Source organism: Ranitomeya variabilis, chromosome 4 (assembly GCF_051348905.1).
Source record: "Ranitomeya variabilis isolate aRanVar5 chromosome 4, aRanVar5.hap1, whole genome shotgun sequence".
Taxonomy (NCBI): domain Eukaryota; kingdom Metazoa; phylum Chordata; class Amphibia; order Anura; family Dendrobatidae; genus Ranitomeya; species Ranitomeya variabilis.
This window is the reverse complement of record NC_135235.1, coordinates 659,534,772-659,560,999: the sequence shown is the minus strand read 5'-3', so window position 1 is coordinate 659,560,999 and position 26,228 is coordinate 659,534,772. Positions and strand designations below refer to the sequence as shown.

Here is a 26,228-nt window from a genome sequence, read left to right as displayed (position 1 = left end):
GACACAACACACGCTACTCCCCTTCTTGAAGAAGCACTTACGCGAAACGCGCGTCAAGGGGTCACAGCAGGCGTGACCGAGGATATCTGTAACTATGGGTGAGTGTTGGCAACCTATTGATATGTGTAGGGGGTTTTGAGGGGTTTCATTGGTGGTGATATCCACAGGGCCTTATGTACAGAGCCTGGTCCGTGGTCTTACTTAGGACTCATTGGGAATTTATTTTCCCCTCCCCCCTCTTTTGGTTCTGCCAGACTAGCCCTTGCAATATTTACCTTTTTGGTCCGTTTTTGCCTGCTGTGCTAGCAGGTTCCTTACCTTTTCCTCTTACTTGTAGATTGCCCATTGTTTGGGCTGTCTTTGTATTTTGTATATTTTATAATGTATCAATAAAATTATTCCTTTTATTTTTGAAATTTGTTAGTGTTCTTGTGCTCCATGTTCTTTAATTTATTTCAAGTTTTTGAAGCAGCTGGTGCCTTCAACAACCCCAGAACAACAAGATGCAGGGTCCTTCAGAGGTTTGCAGCTGTGCGTAAGCCATACTGTCGACCACCTCTATCCACTGCACACAAGCAGAGACGGCTCCAGTGGGCCAAATGATACGTGAAGACTGACTTCCAAACTGTTTTGTTCACCGATGAGTGCCGTGCAACGCTCGATGGTCCAGATGGATGGAGTGGAAAATGGCTGGTTGATGGACAGCCCATGAAAACACGGCTAAGGTGCCAACAAGGAGGAGGTGGAGTAATGTTTTGGGCTGGAATCATGGGGAGAGAGATTGTCGGCCCCTTTAAGATCCCTGAAGGGGTAAAGATGAACTCCATAATCTATGTGGAGTTTCTAAAACAACACTTCCTGCCATGGTTCAAGAGGAAGAACCGTGCTTTCCGCAGCAAGATCATTTTCATGCATGATAATACACCGTCTCTTGCTGCAAAAAACACATCTGCATCTCTGGCTACTATGGGCATAAAAGAGGACAAACTTATGGTGTTGCCACCATCTTCCCCTGACCTCAACCCTATTGAGAACCTCTGGAGCATCATCAAAAGGAGTGTCTATGATGGCGGGAGGCAGTTCACATCTAAGCAACAGCTCTGGGAGGGTATTCTGTCCACATGCAAAACAAATGAAGCAGAAACCATCCAAAAACTGACAAATTCAATGAACGAGAGAGTTCAGAAGCTTCTTTTGAACAAGGGGTCCTATGTGCAAATGTAACATCACCTAGAATAAAGTTTTCACTTGAAAACTGTTTGATTTCATTTTGTAATAAGCTGATAATGCTTAGAACTTCACAATTGACCATTTTTTGTTCAAAATAAAGAAAAAAGGTTGAAAACTCTGCTGTGCATAATAATTTGAAACATGCATTTTGAGTGTTTATTTTTTTTTTTAAAAGATACTGTTTTCATAGGCAGTTTTTTCCAAAACATTGCAATTATACTAGAATAGTAGATGACTGGAAAATAACAATGACTGCAATTCAGATAGGTAATTTAGAGAAAATATGAGGAAATATTATTTGCATAATAATTTGGAACACAGTGCATACGCAAATAAGAGCAGGGTCGCCGCTGCAGGAAGCTGGCGGTGGCAGGAGTAAGGCAATGCTGCAAGCCCAGGGTTGGGAGAAGTGGGTGTTCCAGCAGTGCAAGGCAGAGGCGGAGTCCCCACTGCGCAAATTGGTCTCCCGACGGTCTTCAATAAAATAGCATCAGAGGCAGTGCATACACAGACTGAGTTCATAACCTTTCCCCCCCAAATTAGGGGAGTTGGTGGGGGGGGTGTATTTTATAGCCCCAAAATATGGTAGTTTATGACACATAATTACAATACGGTATATTAGTAACTACATATGTTATAATTCAAGTTTAAGTTCTAAATTGCTTTCTTGTTTACGGATTTGTCATTACTTTCAATCTCAGTTATGCGTTTTCTTGTACAGTTTGTAAAATATATGGTTTCTTCTTGTGTGAGTTGTCCTTTGTGGTCAACAAAATATGATTTTCGAATAAAGCATTTCCGATCTTCTAGGTATGAGTGACTTCTCCTTTTGCAAGATATTTGATGTTTAGCAAGACTCCTTTAGTTGGTAAAATATTTCCCACATTCTGAACATGAAAATGGTTTCTACTTTGTGTGAGTTCTCTGATGTCTAAGAAGATGTGATTTCTTTGCAAAGTATTTCCCACATTCTGAACATAAAAATGGCTTCTCTCCTGTGTGAGTTCTCTGATGTATAACAAGAATTGATTTATATGCAAAACATTTCTCACAGTCTGAACATGAAAATGGCTTCTCCCCTGTATGACTTTTCTGATGTTTAACAAGACTTGATTTATCTGCAAAACATTTCTCACATTCTGAACATGAAAATGGCTTCTCCCCAGTGTGAAATCTCTGATGTGCAACATATTGTGATTTCTTGGCAAAACATTTACCACATTCTGTACATGAAAATGGCTTATTCCCTGTGTGAATTTTCTGATGTATAACAAGATATAATTTATCTGCAAAACATTTCCCACATTCTAAACATGAAAATGGCTTCTCCCCTGTGTGAGTTCTCTGATGTGCAACAAAACGTGATTTACATGCAAAACATTTACCACATTCTGTACAGGAATATGGCTTCTTCCCTGTGTGCGTTTTCTGATGTGATACAAGACATGATTTATATGCAAAACATTTCCCACATTCTGAACATGAAAATGGCTTCTTCCCTGTGTGCGTTCTCTGATGTACAACAAGACTTGAATTAGTAGCAAAACATTTCTCACATTCTGAACATGGATAAGGCTTCTCTCCTGTGTGAGTTCTCTGATGTGCAACAAGACTTGAATTAGTTGCAAAACAATTACCACATTCTGAACAAGAATATACCTTCTCCCCTGTGTGAGTTTTCTGATGAGTAACTAAATGTGATTTATATGCAAAACATTTCCCACATTCTGAACATGAATATGGCTTATTCCCGGTGTGATTTTTCTGATGTGAAACAAGATTTGATTTACTTGCAAAACATTTCCCACATTCTGAACATGAAAATGGTTTCTCCCCTGTGTGCGTTCTCTGATGAGTAACAAGACTTGACTTACTTGCAAAACATTTCCCACATTCTGAACATGAATATGGTTTCTCTCCTGTGTAAACTATTTTTTGTCTAACATGCATTAATTTCTGGCTAAAATGTTTACCACACTCTGAAGGAGGAAATCTTTTATCATCTATGTGAATTTTTGGATGTGTAATAAAAGACGTTGTGAGGGAAAAACTTTTTTCATATTCTAAATTTGAAAATTGCTTGTTTGCTGTCAGAGCACTTTGACATTTAACACCTCTTTTGTGAATTTTATTTTTCTTAGTAGTCTGTGATGAATCAGAAGATTGATCTTTGCTGTGAAAGGATGACAGTCCATCTGGAATAGTAGAATAGATGTCAGCTTGATTGATATCAAGGTCATCTGATTTAAAAATTGAAGATGCCAATTGTCCCTCTGATCTCTTGGTGCAGTCATCTGCCAAAATAAAGATTTTTAAATAAATTATCATGAACTCTACTTTTATAACATTTCTAAAATACCCAAATAAATTACAAGTTATGTAGAAAAATTTAACTATTTACTAAGACAAAAACAGTTGAAAATCTAACAGTAGACTTTGAAAAGCAAAAAAATGGTCTCCATAACCAATTCAGCAAAATCTGCATTCCCAAAGCCAAATGTCCTCCTTGCTCCTGAGCCTTACAGTGTGCCAAAAAACTGTTAGCGTTCACACGTTTAGTATTGCAGTAAAGAGAAGAACCCACTTAAACATTTACAGTGTGTGTGCCCCCAGAAACAATAGCTGGGCGCTAAGACGGCATATTTGCAATTTTCATTCTCCAACATTCACTGTGCGCTAGGTTGCAGAGAATAACTGTGTAGTCAAAATAGTCACTCACTACTCCTTAAAGATGCATTCACTGAGGGAATGTGAGACAATTATATGTGGTTTTCTACTGTTTTTCTGGCGTTATGGCACCTTAGGTGCCCGCATCTGAGGCAAAATCTGTATTCCCAAATGGCGTTCCTTTACTTCAGAACCCTGCCATGTGCCCAAACAGTATGATATTATCCTATTTAGGAGAAGCTGCAAAATATATTCTGAGGTTCATTTTTTCCATTTCCCCTTGTAAAATTAAAAAAATTGGGGCTACATCAACATTTATTATGATACACCTAAAAGGGTTAAAATTTCTGAATATGGTTTTTGATACTATGAGGAGAGTAATTTTCTAAAATATAGGCCTCTTCAAGTAACTTCCAAATGTGATTTGGTCCTCAAAAAATAGGTTTTGCAAATTTCCTTCAACATATGATAATTGGTGTTTAAAGTCCTAAAAATGCAAAAGAATGTTTAAAAATTGCGGTTGACATAAAATAGAAATATGATAAGTGCTATTTATTAAATATTTTGTGGGGAATATTTGTTTTAACGGCATACAAAATCAACGTTTGAACTTTCTAAATTCTTAAAAATATTTGGCACATTTCAGATTTTTTCATAAATAAACTCCAAACAAATTAACCTAAAATTACCACTAACGAAAAGCACGTGTCACAAAAAAAAAAAAAAACAATCTCAGAAGCACTTGGATCAAGTTATGCATTTTAAAGCGATTACTTTGTAAAGTGACTCATGTCTAATTTGGAACATGGGACCTGGTTAGGAACAAAACTGGCTGCAGAAGAAAGCAATTCAATGAGGGGATCTTGTGCGATAACTACTGTAGACAAAAACTGTGACATCTCTGTGTAATGATAGCGTATGACATGGTAACTCTCAAGAATTCAAACTATAGTAGGGGTCAATATTTTCTGTCTCGAGTTTCTTTAAGAAAATTGTAGGTACTTATCGGTAACGGCATTTTACCGAGCCCATGACAGCATCACCTGAGGGTCAGGAAAGGAAACCTGCTGAATTAAAGGGTGGTACCTCTCCTCCACATCAGTTGGTCTTCAGAGCATGAGAGGATCTCCAGACAGTTTTTAATACAACCATCACCAATGAAACATTCCTAACTATACATAATGTAGTGCACACCAACCAGTGATAAAAGGAAAGGAATATAAGGGATCTGTCATGGGTTTTGTGAAATCCCGTTACTGGTAAGTAACTAAAGGTACCGTCACACTAAACGATATCGCTAGCGATCCGTGACGTTGCAGCGTCCTCGCTAGCGATATCGTTTAGTTTGACACGCAGCAGCGATCAGGATCCTGCTGTGATGTCGCTGGTCGCTGAATAAAGTCCAGAACTTTATTTGGTCGTCCGATCGCCGTGTATCGTTGTGTTTGACACCAAAAGCAACGATACCAGCGATGTTTTACACTGGTAACCAGGGTAAACATCGGGTTACTAAGCGCAGGGCCGCGCTTAGTAACCCGATGTTTACCCTAGTTACCAGCGTAAAAGTAAAAAAAACAAACAGTACATGCTCACCTGCGCGTCTCCCAGCGTCTGCTTCCTGCTCTGACTGAGATCCGGCCCTAAAGTGAAAGTGAAAGCACAGCGGTGACGTCACCGCTGTGCTGTTAGGGCCGGAGCTCAGTCAGTGTCAGGAAGCAGACGCTGGGAGACGCGCAGGTGAGTATGTACTGTTTGTTTTTTTTACTTTTACGCTGGTAACCAGGGTAAACATCGGGTTACTAAGCGCGGCCCTGCGCTTAGCAACCCGATGTTTACCCTGGTTACCCGGGGGCCTCGGCATCGTTGGTCGCTGGAGAGCGGTCTGTGTGACAGCTCTCCAGCGATCAAACAGCGACGCTGCAGCGATCGGCATCGTTGTCGTTATCGCTGCAGCGTCGCTTAATGTGACGGTACCTTAAGATTTTATCCTTTCTCCCATGACAGCACCACCTGTGAGATTTATATAGAACAGACATCTTAGAGTGGGATCACTGTATGTAACACCTTTCCTTCAAAGGATAGATCATCATAGGAAAACAGATTCAGTCGTTAATTTTTATTGAAGGTGGAAAGAGAGGACCATGTTGCCGCCTTAAATATCCTGGTGATAGACACTTCCGCCTTCTCTGCTGTAGATAAACCCCTAATGGCCGTGGCCGCAGCTTATATGTGAAAAATGAGGTGACAGATTCCCTTTAAGATGATCCTCCACTACTTTTAGAAATACATACCTCATGAAGAAGTAATTATTATGGGTCATCATTACACTTTTCCTTTTCAAGTTAGTAAAGGGGCCCTTCCCTAATTCACCTTGGTTTTCCTGAAGGAGTCTTAGGGTATGTGCACACGTCCGGATTTCTTGCAGAAATTTCCTGAAGAAAACCGGAAATTTTCTGCAAGAAATCCGCATTTTTTTTTTTGCGTTTTTTTTAGCATTCTGCAAGCGTAATTAGCTTGCAGAATGCTAAAGTTTTCCAAGCGATCTGTAGCATCGCTTGGAAAACTGACTGACCGGTTGGTCACACTTGTCAAACATAGCGTTTGACAAGTGTGACCATCTTTTTACTATAGATGCTGCTTATGCAGCATCTATAGTAAAAGAGAGAATGTTTAAAAATAATAAAAAAAATAAAAAAATGCTTATACTCACCCAGACGATCTCAGCGACGTCCGTTCCTCTTCCTATAGCTGGTGTGTGCGCGCAGGACCTTCCATGACGTCGCGGTCACGTGAGCAGTCACATGACCGCTCACGACCAATCACAAGACAGTGACGTCATCACAGGTCCTTCACCGCACACCAGCTACAGAAACCGAAGCGGCAGCATGTAGCGGAGAGGCGGGAAGACATCGAGGGTGAGTATAGGACTATTTTTTATTTTAATTCTTATTTTTTGACCAATTATATGGTGCCCAGTGCGTGGGGGAGAGTCTCCTCTCCTCCACCCTGGGTACCAACCGCACATAATCTGCTTACTTCCCGCATGGTGTGCACAGCCCCGTGCGGGAAGTAAGCAGATCAGTGGACTCCTAGGTGTGCGGAATCCCCTGCAATTCCGCATTTTAATGAACATGTTGCTTTTTTTTCCGCGATGCGATTTTTTTCGCGGAAAAAAAGGCTACATTTGCACAAAAAATGCGGAATACACTGAAAATAATGGGAGGCATATGTTAGCGTTTTTTTCGCGTTTTTATCACGTTTTTATAGCGAAAAGAGGACCTGCTTATGTTGGATACTATTGGTTTATCTTGCCAAGCACCCTTTTGTTTGGAGGGTCCCCTAGTTTGTTTTGATTGAGATTTAAAATATCGGCCCCTCCCAGGATAGGTACCCCTATGGTTACAGTCACCCCTTTCTGTGTCAGAGGTGTCGATGTCCGATGATGACACCTCAGTTGGGGGGATGTTAGGTAGATTGTAAGCCCAAATTCTCCTTAAATTCAGCTAAATCTCTAGTGAATTGGGTATGCTTTCTTTCCTTCAGCATAGACTGAAATTTCTCAACTGCTGTCTGCAAAATATTTTCGCTTCTATTAAATTTCGGATCTGCTTTATGTTTAAGGAGTTTTTCAATCTGTTCATTTAATTGTTCTGAGAAGACCTCAAGAATTAGGTCTCTTCTAAAATTAAGATGTTCATAAATCTTAATGAGGACTCAGATGCTTTTAACCATGCTGATAGTAATTGGGGGTTTGAAATACGTGGTGGAGGTTGGATATTAATCCTTACACCTCTAAGGACTATTATTTTTTATATAGTTTTCTAGCACTTTTACTTCTCACCATGCTCTGTTTTCTGTGTACTGCATGTAGAGCTGTAGATCTCCTTAAAAACAGTTTTTAGTGAGGTACTCTTGGTACCTCCCAAAGGATCACCACTGAAAGGGAACCTGTCAGCAAGATTGTGCACAGTAACCTACAGACAGTTTCAGATTGGCACCGTTATACTGATTAAAATAATTGTTGTTGTTTAGTCTTTATTTGCAGCATGATCACATATGTACTGTGTATATACAGTGGGTACGGAAACTATTCAGACCCTTTAAATTTTTCACTTTGTTTAATTTCAGCCATTTGGTAAATTCAAAAAAGCTCATTTTTGTTCTCATTAATGTACCCTCTGCACCCCATCTTGATTGTAAAGAAAACAGAAATGTATAAATTTTTGCAAATTTATTAAAAAAGAAAAGCTGAAATATCACATGGTCATAAGTATTCGGACCCTTTGCTCAGTATTGAGTAGAAGCACCCTTTTGAGCTAGTACAGCCATGAGTCTTCTTGGGAATGATGCACCAAGTTTTTCACACCTGGATTTGGGGATCCTCTGCCATTCTTCTTTGCAGATCCTCTCCAGTTCCTTCAGATTGGATGATGAACGTTGGTGGACAGCCATTTTCAGGTGTCTCCAGAGATGCTCAATTGGGTTTAGGTCAGGGCTCTGCCTGGGCTAGTTATGAATGGTCACAGAGTTGTTCTGAAGCCACTCCTTTGTTATTTTAGCTGTGTGCTTAGGTTCATTGTCTTGTTGGAAGGTGAACCTTCGGCCAAGTCTGAAGTCCAGAGCACCCTGGAAGAGGTTTTTAATCCAGGATATCTCTGTACTTGGCTGCATTGCTTTCTGGGGAGCTTTGTCTCCAAGGTGCATCAGATACTTCAGTAGCGCACAGACCAGGAAGGCCATGTCTCCGATGCACTTGACAAGTAATGTCAACCAGTGCGCCCTGGCATGCACAGACTTGGGACATTGTGTCAGCCGGAGACGTTTTAGCAAAGAGGTCTCCAACAGCACGTAATCGCACACCTCAACCCACTGGCTGGCGGTGGCGTCTCCAAATCTGTAAGCATCCCGGATCCTACGGACACCATCCAGACCTGGGTAAGTTCAAGCCCTTACACTTTTGGGTTCCCTTAAGGACAGGAAACCAAACTGATGCAGAGGAGAGGTACCGGCCTGTTATGCAGTAGGTTTCCTGTCCTTGATGGGTCTCAGGTGGTGCTGAAATGGGAGAAGGGAAAAATAGTAGACATTTATGGAGAACTTTTTAAGATGCACTAAATCGGAGTTGTATTAATTTAGGATGGAACCACTGGAGCTCCTATATTCCTATATTCCTGACTAGAAAGGTAGAAAAAGTATTTGTGCTATCCATTTCAGGAGAGATTGTACAGTAATTTTTCTTCCTTAGGATCGAAAACATCATAAAATTCATGACAAGAAGTCATAAGAGCCATCAACCACGCACAGAGACATATCATTGGTGTAACGATTTTGTAAAGGTTTTTTTCTCACAGAAACTGAAAAGTCAGGTTAAAGGGATACTCTGCTGCTATTGTACAGAAATTCACATTTAGCAGCGGTTACAAAATGTAAATTTTTATTTTCTGACCCTGTAGATTTAACTATGAATGATTTCAGATCAAGTTCTTATATAAATGCTTAAACTAATGGAGACCGTTTTATTTGGAGTACCGTACATTCTCCTGCTAGACCACTGGTGAACTTTAACCCCTTTCTAACATTGGATGTAATATTCCGTCGATGTGACCTGGGCCTATCTGACTAGGTATGGAATAGTACGTTATCGCGATCGGCCGCTCAAACGGGTGGGAGGGGGGGTGTGCCCGGGTGTTTTTGACGGCTGACACACTGCACTAGGTGTCAGGAGCAGTCACAGACCGCTTCTGGAACTTTAACCCCCGAAATGCTGCAATAGAGCACGATCGCATCATTCCGGAAGCCTGCAGAGGGCTGACAGCCCCTCTGCCTTTAGATCGGACGGAATGACACGGGGTCCCGATCGTTGCCATGGTGCCCTGATGTCTTCATGACAACATCCGGGTCAACAGAGCTAAGAAAGTTGCTGATCATGTGCAGTGCATGATAAGCAAGTCTCTCTGTCAGTGCAGAGTTGACAGCTTCTATTGCATGGCGATGGTGTTTCATCTATTTGCTATAGAAACGATCAACCTGCAAAAAATAATTGTCCCATAGTGGGACAAAGTAAAAATAAGTTAGAAAAAAGTAAAAAAAATAAAAAATTAAATAGTAAAAACATTTTTTAAATAGAAAATAATAATAAATCAATATATAATTATTAAATAAATATTTGAATGACAAAAAATCTAAACAATAAAAGTACACATATTTGGTATCAACATGTCCGCAATGACCCGACCTATAAAATTGTCCCACTTGTTAACCTCTTTAGTGAACACCATAATAAAAATAAAAAAAAATAACACGCGATTTAAAAGACGGATATAAATAAACATAGTACTACTGAAAACGTCAACTTGTCCTGCAAAAAACGAGCTGCCATACAGTATCATCAGCGGAAAAATAAAAAAGTTATAGTCTTCAGAATAAAGTGATGCAAAAATATTTTTTTTTTCTATAAAACAGTTTTGTGTAAAAGCGCCAAAACATAAAAAACTATATATATAAATGAGGTATCACTATAATCGTACTGATACGAAGAATAAAACTGCTTTATCAATTTTACCACACACAGAACAGTATAAATCCCCTCCCAAGAAATAAATTCATGTATTGCTGGTTTCTGGTCATTCTGCCTCTCAAAAATCTAAATAGAAAGCGATCAAAAAAAGTCACGTGCCAGAAAATGTTACCAATAAAAGCGTCAACTTGTCCAGCAAAAAAACAAGCTGTCACATGACTCCGTGGGCCAAAATATGGAAAAATTATAGCTCTCAAAATGTGGTGATGCAAAAACTATTTTTTTGCAATAAGAAGCGTCTTTTACATAAACATAAAAACCCGATATAAGGCCTCTTTCACACGTCCTGATATTTCCGGTACTTGCGGCATACGTGTGGCATGCGTGCGCTGCATCAGTACCACATGGATTGGCCCCACGGAGCAAGCATTACAGTAAGTGGTGTCCCACAGCGCCGGGTGCTGAACACGGCTCTCATCATTCTCCCCTGCTCTGCCGGCGATCGTTGCGAGAAGTGGAGAATGATGAAAGTTATATTTAAGTGATAAAAGAGACAACAGGCGGCGGCTGTTGTGACGATTACTCCCATCAGCCTACCCCTGCTGCTGCTAATAACAGTGACAGCAGGAGCGGCTGATGGGGGTATTCATCTGCTGCAGCTTGCGCTATAAATAAATAAATGAAAAAAAGGCGTGGGTTCCCCTGTATTTTCTATAACCAGCCAGGCAAAGCTCATAGCTGGGGGCTGCAACCCACAGCTGTCATTTTCAGCAAGGTTGGTTATCAAGAATAGAAGGGTCCCCATGCTGTTTTTTTTTTAATTATTTAAATAAATAATTTAAAAAAAGGATGTGGGGTCCCCCCCCCCCCCATTTTTGACAACCAGCCTTGCTAAAGTTAACAGCTTGGGGCTGGTATTTTCTCAGGCTGGTAAGGGGCCATGGATATTGATCCCCCCAGCCTTAAAATAGCAGGCCGCAACTGCCCAGGAAAGGCACATCTATTAGATGCGCCAATTCTGGAGCTTTGCCAGGCTCCTCCCACTTGCCCTGTAGCGGTGGCAAGTAGGTTTCATATTTGTGGGGTTGATGTCACCTTTGTATTGTCAGGTGACATCAAGCCCATGGCTTAGTAATGGAGAAGGTATATAAGACACCTATCCATTACTAATCCTATAGTTACATGGTAAAGGCACAGTCAGAATAAAGTCTTTTATTAAAAATAAAACAAAACACAGTTTTACTTATCTATTTAAAAATAACAAACAGTTTTACTCACCAAACGCCTATTCCACCGAAGCCCTCATTCTCCTGTAATAAAACTAAAATAAAAAAACAACAATATACCAATACCTCATATTTCTCACTGGCATCTCTGCAGACAGTACTCATAATATCTCAAGGTTATACTTTACTACACTTTTTTTTGTGTGAACATCTTTCACTTTGGGGGCTTGCCTGTTTGTAAAGATCATAGCTTTTTTTTTTATCCATGACCAGTTGGCAATGATTTTTCATCTTCAAAGCTATAGTTATTATTTACCCAGGCTCAATCAGCTCCAGCCTTGGTGTGAGGATTGGATTTGCATATTTTATAACTATTAAATTGTCAATCCTAGCGAATTACTATACAGCTCTATACAGCTGTTGTACATAACGTGGTTGTGCCATGTGGGACACGTGTTTTTCTGTCCGGTGTATTATTTATTTTTGTAATCATTTCCATCTGAACACCGGCGTCTTTAGAGGCTTTTTCTCACCTATATACCTCTGTATTTTTGTCTGCTATTGGATATGTGCAATAAAATTTGCATGATTTTTTCATTAAAAAAACTTTTTTATTCCTTATTTGGATCTTTAATATAGACGCTAACACACAGTATGATCTGATAATTCCCTTTGAGATCATCTTTACTCTCAGATTTCTTTCGTCTTCTTTTAGTAGTATAATATACCATACCTGTCTGTCGTTCTGTCCCACGCCGTAATACATGTCTGAGGGATAATTAGTTTTCAACCTGGACAGTGCCAAGATGCGACCGTCCAGGCTGAGAACCACTGGTGAGTGAGCTGCTGGAAACACAGTGTCAGTGACCGGAAGTGACGTCATAGAGGTTACCTCCGGTCACTGAGGCTGCGTTCCCAGCCGGGCCGAGCTGCGGTGACTTCGGTGAGATCCCCACTAGCATGGTGAGCCGGATCAATCCTCTCAAAGTGACTTCAAATGCGATCCTTAAAAAAATTGGCGTTGTTAAAATGAGAAATCGATGTTTAACTTTTAACCCTTATAACTTCTAATCCTAACACAAAAAAAAATTTGATTCCAAAATTGTGCTGATGTAAAGTAGACATGTGGGAAATGTTACTTATTAAGTATTTTGAGTGACATATCTCTGTGATTTAAAGGCATGAAAATTCAAAGTTCAAAAATTGCCAAATTTCCATTTTTTTACAAACAAACAAACAAACGCAAGTAACATCACAGAAGTTTTACCGCTATCATGAAGTACAATATGTCACGAGAAAACATTCTCAGAATCATCAGGATTCGTTGAAGTGTTCCAAAGTTATTACCTCAATAAGGGACAGTAGTCAGAATTGTAAAAATAGGCCTGGTCATTAACATGCAAACCACCCTAGGGTTAAAGGGGTTAATTGCGATATGACCGAACAAGACAGCCGATAAAGCAGTGTCAGCCAGTGACTGAGAAGAATCTGTAACTTCTCTGCATATAGCAGTTACTACTCACCTGGGCGATTATCTGTAAAAATGTCCTCTTCACACAGCTCATCACCCCTTACATATGTCTCTGTAGTATTAATATGGGTCAAATCTTTACTCTGAAACAAATATTGTAAAAGACAGATGTAGAAGTCACATCTATGATCAGCTCTAATTCTGCCATCTCCAAAGTTCTCATTACACAAGTAGAAAACATATAATACTGGTGGATGAAACAAGACTGAGCACAAGATCTTCACAGCCATCTACACATCATAGGGGGAAATCTCATGATACCTGCTCTTCATCGACCTGATGATCCTGAGAAACATTGGGATGTTCTTGTTTACATTCCTGTAGAAGAAGTGGACGGGGACATCTCTCCGGTGTTGTCCTCTTACTGGATAGAACTGGAGGAAATACATATAGGAACTGAATTCATTCTTTACATACAGTGGGGAAAAAGTATTTAGTCAGCCACCAATTGGGCAAGTTCTCCCACTTAAAAAAATGAGAGAGGCCTGTAATTGACATGATAGGTAGACCACAATTATGAGAGACAAAATGAGAAACCAAATCCAGAAAATCACCGTGTCTGATTTGGCAAGATTTATTTTGCTATTATATAATATTTATTTAAGGTTGCAGGATTCATTAGTCCCTGACAGTTGTCCATTGTTCTTGGAAGGTTTGGATCTCAGTCTGGTTCCTCCTGCCCTGCTGCCAATTCAGCAAAGTGTCTGGTTTCTGTTTCTGCAGCACACATGCGGTGTGCTTTTCAGATTAGTGCTATTGTTTTTTCTTGTCCAGCTTAGACTGTGCCAGGAATTTTCCAGTCAAGTTGGATTCTCAGGAGATGCAGATATACGTTCCATGTCTTTAGTTAGATGGTGGAATTTTTGTATTATCTGCTGTGGATATTTTCAGGGTCTTATTACTGACCGCTTAGCATCCTATCCTTTCCTGTATAGCTAGAGTGGCCTCTTTTGCTAAACCCTGTTTTCTGCCTGCGTGTGTCTTTCCTCTTATACTCACAGTCAATATTTGTGGGGGGCTGTCTATCCTTTGGGGTTCTGCTCTGAGGCAAGATAGGATTCCCATTTCCATCTATAGGGGTATTTAGTCCTCCGGCTGTGTCGAGGTGTCTAGGATTGTTAGGTACATCCCACGGCTACTTCTAGTTGCGGTGTCAGTTTAGGGATTGCAGTCAGTATAGGTTCCACCTACTCCTGAGAAAGTCTCATGCGGCTCCAAGGTCACCGGATCATAACAGTACAACTGGCCAACAATGAGTTAAATGCATCTCAGAAGAAGGGAAGAAAGGTGTTGAGTCATTTTTTTTTCTGTAGCCTGCTTTGTCTTTTCTTCCCTTTTTTTCTCTGGGTGGCTGAGGAGTCTGGTGCTAGCATGGATATTCAGGGATTAGCTTCTCGTGTAGACCAGCTTGCTGCTAGGGTACAGGGTATTTCTGATTATATTGTTCAGACTCCGGTTTTAGAGCCTAAGATTCCTATTCCTGATTTGTTTTTTGGTGACAGGTCCAAATTTCTGAGTTTTAAAAATAACTGTAAACTGTTTTTTGCTCTGAGACCTCGATCCTCTGGTGATTCCATTCAGCAGGTTAAAATTGTCATCTCCCTGCTGCGTGGCGATCCTCAGGATTGGGCATTTTCCCTGGAATCTGGGAATCCGGCCTTGCTTAATGTAGACACCTTCTTTCAGGCTTTAGGATTATTATATGATGAACCAAACTCTGTGGATCAAGCAGAGAAGACCTTGTTGGCCCTGTCTCAGGGTCAAGAAGCGGCAGAATTGTATTGTCAGAAATTTAGAAAATGGTCTGTGTTGACTAAATGGAATGATGATGCTTTGGCGGCAATTTTCAGAAAGGGTCTTTCTGAATCAATAAAGATGTTATGGTTTCCCACGCCTTCCGGTCTGAGTGATTCTATGTCTCTGGCCATTCAGATTGATCGGCGTTTGCGAGAGCGCAGAACTGTGCGCGCTGTGGCGTTGTCCTCAGAGCAGATGCCTGAGCCAATGCAATGTGATAGGATTCTGTCTAGAACGGAACAACAAGGATTCAGACGTCAGAATAGGTTGTGTTTTTATTGTGGCGATGCTTCTCATGTCATTTCAGTCTGCCCTAAGCGTACAAAGAGGATCGCTAGTTCAATTACCAACAGTACTGTACAACCTAAATTTCTGTTATCTGTATCCTTGATCTGCTCATTGTCTTCATTTTCTGTCATGGCGTTTGTGGATTCAGGCGCCACCTTGAACTTAATGGACTTTCAGTTTGCCAGGCGTTGTGGTTTTCCCTTGCAGCCTTTGCAGAATCCTATTCCTTTAAGGGGCATTGATGCTACACCTTTGGCTAAAAATAAGCCTCAGTTTTGGACACAGGTGACCATGCACATGGCGCCAGCCCATCAGGAAGATTGTCGATTCCTGGTGTTGCATAATTTGCATGATGTTATCGTGCTGGGTTTTCCGTGGTTGCAGGTACATAATCCTGTGTTGGATTGGAAGTCTATGTCTGTGACTAGTTGGGGTTGTCAGGGGGTTCACAATGAATTCCTTTGATGTCAATCTCCTCTTCTGAAATTCCACTGTTTTTGTCTGATTTTCAGGATGTATTTGATGAGCCCAAGTCCAGTTCCCTTCCACTGCATAGAGACTGTGATTGTGCTATTGACTTGATTCCAGGCTGTAAGTTTCCTAAGGGCCGACTTTTCAACCTGTCTGTGCCTGAACATACCGCTATGCGGAGTTATGTTAAGGAGTCTTTGGAGAAAGGGCATATTCGGCCATCTTCTTCACCGTTGGGAGCGGGATTTTTTTTTGTTGCTAAGAAGGATGTCTCCTTGAGACCCTGTATTGATTATCGCCTCTTGAATAAGATCACGGTCAATACCCTTTGCCTCTGCTTTCCGATTTGTTTGCTAGGATTAAGGGGGCTAGTTGGTTTACTAAAATTGACCTTCGGGGGGCATATAATCTTGTTCGTATTAAGCAGGGTGATGAATGGAAAACTGCGTTTAATATGCCCGAAGGCCATTTTGAATACCTTGTGATGCCATTCGGGCTCTCTAATGCTCCATCTGTTTTTCAGTCCTTCATGCATAATATCTTCAGGACTTATCTTGATAAATTCTTGATTATATATTTGGATGACATTTTGATCTTTTCCGATGATTGGGAGTCTCATGTGAAGCAGGTCAGGATGGTATTTCAGATCCTTCGTGATAATGCTTTGTTTGTGAAGGGGTCTAAGTGTCTCTTTGGAGTACAGAAGGTTTCTTTTTTGGGCTTCATTTTTTCTCCCTCATCTATCGAGATGGATCCGGTTAAGGTTCAGGCCATTCATGATTGGATTCAACCCACATCCGTGAAGAGCCTTCAGAAATTTTTGGGCTTTGCTAATTTTTATCGCCGTTTCATTGCTAACTTCTCCAGCGTGGTTAAACCCTTGACCGATTTGACGAAGAAAGGCGCTGATGTGGCGAATTGGTCCTCTGCAGCTGTCTCTGCCTTTCAGGAGCTTAAACGCCGATTTACTTTGCCCCGGTGTTGCGTCAACCGGATGTTTCTCTTCCGTTTCAGGTTGAGGTTGACGCTTCTGAGATTGGCGCAGGGGCCGTTTTGTCTCAGAGGGATCCTGTTGGTTCCTTGATGAAACCATGTGACTTCTTTTTCCGTAAGTTTTCGCCTGCCGAATGCAATTATGATGTCGGCAATCGGGAATTGTTGGCTATGAAGTGGGCGTTTGAGGAGTGGCGACATTGGCTTGAGGGAGCTAAGCACCGTATTGTGGTCTTGACCGATCATAAGAATCTGATTTACCTCGAGTCTGCCAGACGGCTGAATCCTAGACAGGCTCGATGGTCCTTGTTTTTTTTTCCGTTTTGATTTCGTGGTCTCGTATCTTCCGGGTTCTAAGAATATTAAGGCTGATGCCCTCTCTAGGAGTTTTTTGCCTGATTCTCCTGAGGTCCTTGAACCGGTCGGCATTCTGAAAGAAGGGGTGGTCCTCTCTGCCATTTCCCCTGATTTACGACGGGTTCTTCAGGAATTTCAGGCTGACAAACCTGACCGCTGTCCGGTGGGGAAACTGTTTGTTCCTGACAGATGGACTAGTAGAGTGATTTCTGAGGTTCATTGTTCTGTGTTGGCTGGCCATCCTGGTATTTTTGGTACCAGAGATTTGGTTGGTAGGTCCTTTTGGTGGCCTTCTTTGTCACGTGATGTGCGTTCTTTTGTGCAGTCCTATGGGACGTGTGCGCGGGCCAAGCCTTGTTGTTCCCGTGCTAGTCGGTTGCTTTTGCCTGTCTCGCTCGCGCCCTGACTGGTAGGCGTGAGCTCGGGGGGTTTGTGGCCCCACTGTGCCACAAACCAGACTACCCTGGAAGGGGCGTGACTATGACAGCTGCCTGGGTTTTCACTGGAGCCCCTGATGGTGAGGTCAGGCTTGTGCAGCAGGCAGCTGCCAGGTGCTACTCCAGGGCGGTGTCTGGCTGTGACTGCTGATCCCACTTGGGAGACAGGAATACCAGGATTGGTGCGGGCATCAGGCAGGACTGGCAGAAGAGCACGGCTGAAACTCAAGACGAGTAGGCTGGCACGGCTGAGACAGGGCTGGCAGAGACACAGCAGAGATCACAGGGCTGGCAGAGACACGGCAGAGAACACAGGGCTGGCAGAGACACGGCAGGGGACACAGGGCTGGCAGGAACACAGGACTGGCAGGGACGGCAGGAAACACAGGACTGGCTAGGACGGCAGGAAACACAGGACTGGAAGGCACGGCAGGAACGGTAGGACTGGCAGGAACACGGGATTGGCAGGAACACAGGATTGGCAGGCACGGCAGAGAACACAGGACTGGTTGATGTGGTGTATGAAGGAACAGGTAGGGACCTGTTCACACAGGTGGTGCGGGAACGGATATGAAATATGAAGGAACAGGTAGGGACCTGTTCACACAGGAGATGCAGGAAAGGAAAGAAGCGGAAAGGAATGAGGTATGAAGGAACAGGTGGGACCTGTTCACACAGGAGATGAAGGTATGGAAATAAACCAGAAGGAAGGGAGAATGAAGGAACAGGTAGAGACTTGTTCACACAGGAAGAGAACCGCAAGGCTGCTGATAGGAAAGGTAGAGCAGCAAGAGATAGCGCAGCAATAAAAGCAAAGCAGAGCAGAACCACAAGGAATGTGGAGAAGAGCTGCAGCAAGAGATTCTTACAGCAACGTGAGCGGAGCAGAGATGAACGGAGCAGAACCGCAAGGAATGCGGAGAGGAGCTGCAGAAAGAGATTCTTACAGCAACAGGAGTGGAGCAGAGATGAATGGAGCAGAACCGCAAGGAATGCGGAGAGGAGCTGCAGAAAGAGATTCTTACAGCAACGGGAGCGGAGCAGAGATGAACGGAGCAGAACCGCAAGGAATGCGGAGGGGAGCTGCAGAAAGAGATTCTTACAGCAACGGGAGCGGAGCAGAGAAGAACGGAGCAGAACCGCAGGAGTGCGGATCAGAGGTAAAAGCCACAAAGGTACAGAGCAGGCAGAGCTGCAAGAGTGCAGAGTGTAAGCAGACACAAGGAAAGACACAGCAGGGAAGGAAGCCACAGACAAGGAGACAGAGATAAGACTAAGTACAGACAAGGCAATGGAACAAGACACAAGGACAAAGACACAGGGACCAGGATATTCTGCCTCCTGGAGGGCGGACAACAAGACCAAGGCAAAAATACAGAGTAGAGCCTCCAGCGAGGGAGTAACATAGAGCAAGGCCTGGCAAACTGTGCAGCTAAACGCTAACTGAGCAAACACATTGCACAGGCCCAGTCCACTGGGTGGAGCTGAACTATATACTGGAGGCCTCTTGGTAATTGGTCAGGAACGTATTAGACAGATGCACCTGATTCCTATAAGAACCAGAGAGTTCAGGCGCCGGCCCCCTATACACACAGCCATGAAGCATGCAGAGAGCAGAGACATAGAACATGGTGCTGGCAAGAAACAGAAACCACGACATGACCTGGAGCAGTGGGTAAGATAGTGTGAGAGATGAGAGGCCATGCCTTGATACCAGCAGAGTTGTTACATTGCCATTGCCGGTCCCTGAGAGGCCCTGGACGCATATTTCTATGGATTTTATTTCTGATCTTCCGGTTTCCCAGAGGATGTCGGTTATCTGGGTGGTTTGTGACCGGTTCTCTAAGATGGTTCATTTGGTGCCTTTGCCTAAATTGCCTTCCTCTTCAGATTTGGTTCCGTTGTTTTTTCAGCATGTAGTTCGTTTGCATGGTATTCCGGAGAATAATGTGTCCGACAGAGGTTCCCAGTTTGTTTCTAGGTTTTGTCGGGCCTTTTGTGCTAGGCTGGGCATTGATTTGTCTTTTTCTTCCGCATTTCATCCTCAGACAAATGGCCAAACCGAGCGAACTAATCAGACCCTGGAGACTTATTTGAGATGCTTTGTGTCTGCTGATCAGGATGATTGGGTGGCTTTCTTGCCATTGGCCGAGTTTGCCCTTAATAATCGGGCTAGTTCGGCTACTTTGGTTTCGCCCTTCTTTTGTAATTTTGGTTTTCATCCTCGTTTTTCTTCAGGGCAGGTTGAGCCTTCTGACTGTCCCGGTGTGGATTCTGTGGTTGACAGGTTGCAGCAGATTTGGGCTCATGTGGTGGACAATTTGGTGTTGTCTCAGGAGGAGGCTCAACGTTTTGCTAACCGTCGTCGGTATGTTGGTTCCCGGCTTCGGGTTGGGGATCTGGTTTGGTTGTCTTCCCGTCATGTTCCTATGAAGGTTTCTTCCCCTAAGTTTAAGCCTCAGTTTATTGGTCCTTATAGGATTTCTGAGATTATTAATCCGGTGTCTTTTCGATTGCCGCTTCCGGCCTCTTTTGCTATCCATAATGTCTTCCATAGATCTTTATTGCGGAAATATGTGGTGCCCGTTGTTCCCTCTTTTGATCCTCCGGCCCCGGTGTTGGTTGATGGGGAGTTGGAGTATGTGGTTGAGAAGATTTTGGATTCTCGCTTTTCGAGGCGGAGGCTTCAGTACCTTGTCACATGGAAGGGTTATGGCCAGGAGGATAATTCTTGGGTTTTTGCCTCTGATGTCCATGCTGCTGATTTGGTTCGTGCCTTTCATCTGGCTCGTCCTGATCGGCCTGGGGGCTCTGGTGAGGGTTCGGTGACCCCTCCTCAAGGGGGGGGTACTGTTGTGAATTCTGCTCTTGGGTTCCCTCCGGTGGTTGTTGGTGGTAATACAGTTGTCCCTGGGTTGCAATCCTGGGCAGGTGTCCCTGCTGATTGCAGTGCTGACTGGGGTATTTAAGGTTGCAGGATTCATTAGTCCCTGACAGTTGTCCATTGTTCTTGGAAGGTTTGGATCTCAGTCTGGTTCCTCCTGCCCTGCTGCCAATTCAGCAAAGATAAGTGTCTGGTTTTTGTTTCTGCAGCACACATGCGGTGTGCTTTTCAGATTAGTGGTATTCATTGTTTTTTCTTGTCCAGCTTAGACTGTGCCAGGAATTTTCCAGTCAAGTTGGATTCTCAGGAGATGCAGATATACGTTCCATGTCTTTAGTTAGATGGTGGAATTTTTGTATTATCTGCTGTGGATATTTTCAGGGTTTTATTACTGATCGCTTAGCATTCTGTCCTATCCTTTCCTGTATAGCTAGAGTGGCCTCTTTTGCTAAACCCTGTTTTCTGCATGCGTGTGTCTTTCCTCTTATACTCACAGTCAATATTTGTGGGGGGCTGTCTATCCTTTGGGGTTCTGCTCTGAGGCAAGATAGGATTCCCATTTCCATCTATAGAGGTATTTAGTCCTCCAGCTGTGTCGAGGTGTCTAGGATTGTTAGGTACATCCCACGGCTACTTCTAGTTGCGGTGTCAGTTTAGGGATTGCGGTCAGTATAGGTTCCATCTACTCCTGAGAAAGTCTTATGCGGCTCCAAGGTCACCGGATCATAACAGTGTCCCCCTGCTTAAGCCACTACATGTCCGGGCCCGTCTGAAGTTTGCAAGAGAGCATTTGGATTATCCTGAAGAGTATTGGGAGAATGTCATATGGTCTGATGAAACCAAAGTAGAACTGTTTGGTAGAAACAAAACTCATCGTGTTTGGAGGAGACAGAATGGTGAGTTGCATCAAAAGAACACCATTATATTTTGGGGCTGTTTCTCTGTAAAAGGACCAGGACTACTGATCAGTGTACATATAAAGAATGAATGAAACCATGTATTGTGAGATTTTGAGTGAAAATCTCCTTCCATCAGGAAGGCCATTGAAGATTAAACATGGTTGGGTCTTTCAGTATGATAATGATCCCAAGCACACTGCCAGGGCAATGAAGGAGTGGCTTCGTAAGAACCATATGAAGGTCCTGGAGTGGCCTAGCCTGTCTCCAGATCTCAACCCCATAGAAAAACTTTGGAGGGAGTTGAAAGTTTGTGTTGCCCTGCAACACACTGCTCTAGAGGAGATCTGAATGGAGGAATGGGCCAACATACCACCAACAGTGTATGCCAACCTTGTGAAGACTTACAGAAAACGTTCGACCTCTGTCATTGCTAACAAAGGATATATAACAAAATATTGACATGAACTTTTGTTAATGACCAAATGCTTATTTTCCGCCATAATTTGCAAAATAAATCTTGCCAAATCAGACAAGGTGATTTTCTGGGTTTGTTTTCTCATTTTGTCTCTCATAGTTGTGGTCTACCTATGATGTCAATTACAGGCCTCTCTCATTTTTTTTAAGTGGGAGAACTTGCACAATTGGTGGCTGACTAAATAATTTTTTCCCCACTGTACATATAATTATAGGCCATGTGTATTTAGTCATGTCTATTACCTGGCGATATGAGGGGCTGGGGAACCTCCATCATGACATCCTTGTACAGATCTTTGTGTCCTTCGAAATACTCCCACTCCTCCATGGAGAAATAGACGGTGATATCCTGACACCTTATAGGAATCTGACACACAATGATACAGTCATCCCCCCAATCCCTTCATAGCAATACTGTATAATGTCCCAGCATTCCCAGCTGTGTCACCTCTCCAGTCAGCAGCTCAATCATCTTGTAGGCGAGTTCTAAGATCTTTTGGTCATTGATGTCCTCATGTACCAGTGGGTGAGGTGGAGGCCCCGTGGTTCGGTTCAGGGCTCTTCCCCATCCCTCAGACATAGGGGCCTGACAGCGCTCACTAGAGGTCTTCTTCACCACTGTGTAATCCTGGTTATAGAGAGACACATTAACAAATCTCACTACAGACATTTCCAGAGTCCTCACCTCTCCATCTGTTATTCCCATAGATAAGAATGATGTCATGTGACGTCATCAGAATCTCTCACCTCTCCAGTAAGCTGGAAGAGGATCTCTAGGGTGAGGTGTAATATTCTCTCCACCATCTTGTCCCTATCCATCTGTAATTATTCAATCATGAAAATTCTCTTAGAAAATCTCCAATGAGAGTCTGATTTTGTAGGTACCTGAATGGGAAGAAAATTATGATGTTACATCATAAAGATCTCATGTAATAATCCAATTACTGGACATAAGAAGGAGAAACATATATACCGGTAATGACGATAAATATAGACAAACATCCGCGCTCCCTAGATATGAGAAAGTTTATGGAAAACAGAGGAAAGTCCACATCACGCAGCAAATGGTATTGCAAACACCTGTCAATTGTTTGCTAAATTTGAGGAATGGAATCACTTATGAAAAACATATACCTTTGCACTAAGTATATCCCATAAATAAAGCATACAATCAACATGGACTGCCTGACAAAAGCATGCAAATACCGGCAGGTGCTAGGGATGTAAATGACTGCAGAGGAGGCGGTGCACGGAGGGGCTGAGGGATGGCTGGGAGGCGTTTGTGCCCGGGGGACGGGGGGTGAGGGGGGGGAGACATGCCCCCCGGACAGACTACAGGTATGAGGGGCAAATTATAAAAACAAATATTTCAGCGTTGGAAGGGACCCCAAATAAAAGAGCCACCTTGACAGAATGCAGCATTAGTGCTGCACAAGGTGGCTCTTTTAGTTAAAAACGCCTGGGGAGGGTGACAGGTTCCCTTTAACCCCTTCCCGACCTTTGACGCATACACTGCGTCATGAAAGTCTGTGCCAATCCGACCTATGACGCAGCGTATGCGTCATGGAATGATCGCGTCCCTGCAGATCGGGTGAAAGGGTTAACTCCAATCTCACCCGATCTACAGAGACAGGGGGAGTGGTACTTCAGCCCGTGGCTACGATCGCTCTGATTGGCTGTTGAAAGTGAAACTGCCAATCAGAGCGATTTGTAATATTTCACCTAAAAAACTGGTGAAATATTACAATCCAGCCATGGCCGATGCTGCAATATCATCGGCCATGGCTGGAAATACTGAAGTGACCCCCCCCCACACCCACCGATCGCCCTCCCAGTCCTCCGTTATGGGGTCCGGTCCCCTCCGTCCGCCTGCCGGCTCCCCCGTCCTCCTGTCCGCTCCCTCCTTGTTCGGATTCACCCCCCCTGTGCTCCGATTACCCCCCCTGTGCTCCGATCCACCCCCCTACCACCCCTTCATACTTACCGATCCTCCCGGTGTCCGTACGTCTCCTCGCTGGGCGCCGCCATCTTCCAAAATGGCGGGCGCATGCTCAGTGCGCCCGCCGAATCTGCCAGCCGGCAGATTCCTTACAAGTACATTTTGATCGCTGTGGTAGGTTCTATCACAGCGATCAAAATAAAAAAAATAATAAATAAACCCCCCCCTTTATCACCCCCATAGGTAGGGACAATAATAAAATAAAGAAATTTTTTTTTTTCGTTTTCCACTAGGGTTAGGGTTAGAACTAGGGTTAGAACTAGGGGTAGGGTTAGGGTTAGGGGTAGGGTTAGGGTTTCGGGTAGGGTTAGGGTTATGGCATGTGCACACAGTGCGGATTTGGCTGCGGATCCGCAGCGGATTGCCGCGGATCCGCAGCGGATTGGCCGCGGATCCGCAGCGGATTGGCCGCGGATCCGCAGCGGATTGGCCGCTGCGAATTCGTAGCAGTTTTCCATCAGGTTTACAGTACCATGTACACCTATGGAAAACCAAATCCACTGTGCCCATGGTGCGGAAAATTCCGTGCAGAAACGCTGCGTTGTATTTTCCGCAGCATGTCAATTCTTTGTGCGGATTCCGCAGCATTTTACACCTGTTCCTCAATAGGAATCCGCAGGTGAAATCCGCACAAAAAAACACTGGAAATCTGCTGTAAATCTGCAGGTAAAACGCAGTGCCTTTTACCTGCAGATTTTTCAAAAATCGTGCGGAAAAATCTCACACGAATCCGCAACGTGGGCACATAGCCTTAGGGTTAGTGTTGGAATTAGAGTTAGGGTTGGAAATAGGGCTAGGGTTGGAAATAGGGTTAAGATTAGGCTTGTGGTTAGGGTTACGGATAGGGTTAGGGGTGTGTTGGGGTTACAGTTGTGGTTAGGGTTGGGATTAGGGTTAGGGTTGGGATTAGGGTTACGGGTGTGTTGTGGTTAGGGTTGTGGTTAGGGGTGTGTTGAGGATAGGGTTGTGATTAGGGTTATGGCTACAGTTGGGATTAGGATTAGGGGTGTGTTGGGGTTAGTGTTGAAGTTAGAATTGAGGGGTTTCCACTGTTTAGGCACATCAGGGGTCTCCAAACGCAACATGGCGCCACCATTGATTCCAGCCAATCTTACGTTCAAAAAGTCAAATGGTGCTCCCTCCCTTCCAAGCCCCAACGTGCGCCCAAACAGTGGTTTACCCCCACATTTGGGGTACCAGCGTACTCAGGACAAACTGGGCAACAACTGTTGGGGTCCAATTTCTCCTGTTACCCTTGCAAAAATAAAAAATTACTTGCTAAAACATAATTTTTGAGGAAAGAACAATTATTTTTTATTTTCACGGCTCTGCGTTATAAACTTCTGTGAAGCACTTGGGGGTTGAAAGTGCTCACCACACATCTAGATAAGTTCCTTGGGGGTCTAGTTTCCAAAATGGGGTCACTTGTGGGGTGTTTCTACTGTTTAGGCATATCAGGGGCTCTGCAAATGCAACGTGACGCCCGCAGACCATTCCATCAAAGTCTGCATTTCAAATGCCACTACTTCCCTTCCGAGCCCCGGCATATGCCCAAACAGTGGTCTACCCCCACATATGGGGTATCAGCGTACTCTGTTATGACCCCAATGGCGAGGGTCTCAGAGGAACGTGGAAGTCTGCAGAATACAAAAATCCAGCTCATAGGGCAGTGGTAACTGGGTTGACCATATATCTACTCCTAACGCCAACACTAGAAGTAGCCGGGGATCATTCCTACGTTGATTCTAGATGACACGCGCCAGCCGGAGAATCTAGCTACCCCTAGTAGAGGAAAACAAAGACCTTTCTTGCCTCCAGAGAAGGGGACCCCAAAGCTGGATAGAAGCCCCCACAAATAATGACGGTTAGGTAAGAGGAAATGACAAACACAGAAATGAACCAGGTTTAGCACAGAGAGGCCCGCTTACTGATAGCAGAATAAAGAAAGGTAACTTATATGGTCAACAAAAACCCTATCAAAATCCACACTGGAAATTCAAGAACCCCCGAACCGTCTAACGGTCCGGGGGGAGAACACCAGCCCCCTAGAGCTTCCAGCAAAGGTCAGGATATAGATTTGGAACAAGCTGGACAAAAATACCAAAAACAAAACAAATAGCAAAAAGCAAAAGGCAGACTTAGCTGAATAACTGGAACCAGGATCAGTAGACAAGAGCACAGCAGACTAGCTCTGATAACTACGTTGCCAGGCATTGAACTGAAGGTCCAGGGAGCTTATATAGCAACACCCCTAACTAACGACCCAGGTGCGGATAAAAGGAATGACAGAAAAACCAGAGTCAAAAAACTAGTAACCACTAGAGGGAGCAAAAAGCAAATTCACAACAGTACCCCCCCCTTAGTGAGGGGTCACCGAACCCTCACCACGACCACCAGGGCGATCAGGATGAGCGGCATGAAAGGCACGAACTAAATCGGCCGCATGAACATCAGAGGC

The 26,228-nt window shown here is 43.5% G+C and overlaps 1 protein-coding gene across 3 annotated transcripts in view; it reads right to left on the bottom strand.

Annotated features, from left to right (window-relative positions):
* Positions 1-481: 481 nt before the first annotated feature.
* LOC143767524 (uncharacterized) overlaps positions 482-26,228 on the bottom strand; it is a 47,001-nt gene continuing 21,254 nt past the window's right edge. The window contains exons 2-7 of one of the 3 annotated variants that reach the window (XM_077255936.1): positions 22,519-22,656; positions 22,220-22,399; positions 22,015-22,138; positions 13,433-13,545; positions 13,164-13,254; positions 482-3,524 (exon numbers count right to left, since the gene is read on the bottom strand). In XM_077255936.1, the coding sequence (XP_077112051.1) occupies positions 2,137-3,524; positions 13,164-13,254; positions 13,433-13,545; positions 22,015-22,138; positions 22,220-22,399; positions 22,519-22,590 (1,968 nt within the window). In that variant the 5' untranslated portion in view covers positions 22,591-22,656 and the 3' untranslated portion in view covers positions 482-2,136. The other 2 variants (XM_077255935.1, XM_077255934.1) reach the window with 2 other exon arrangements.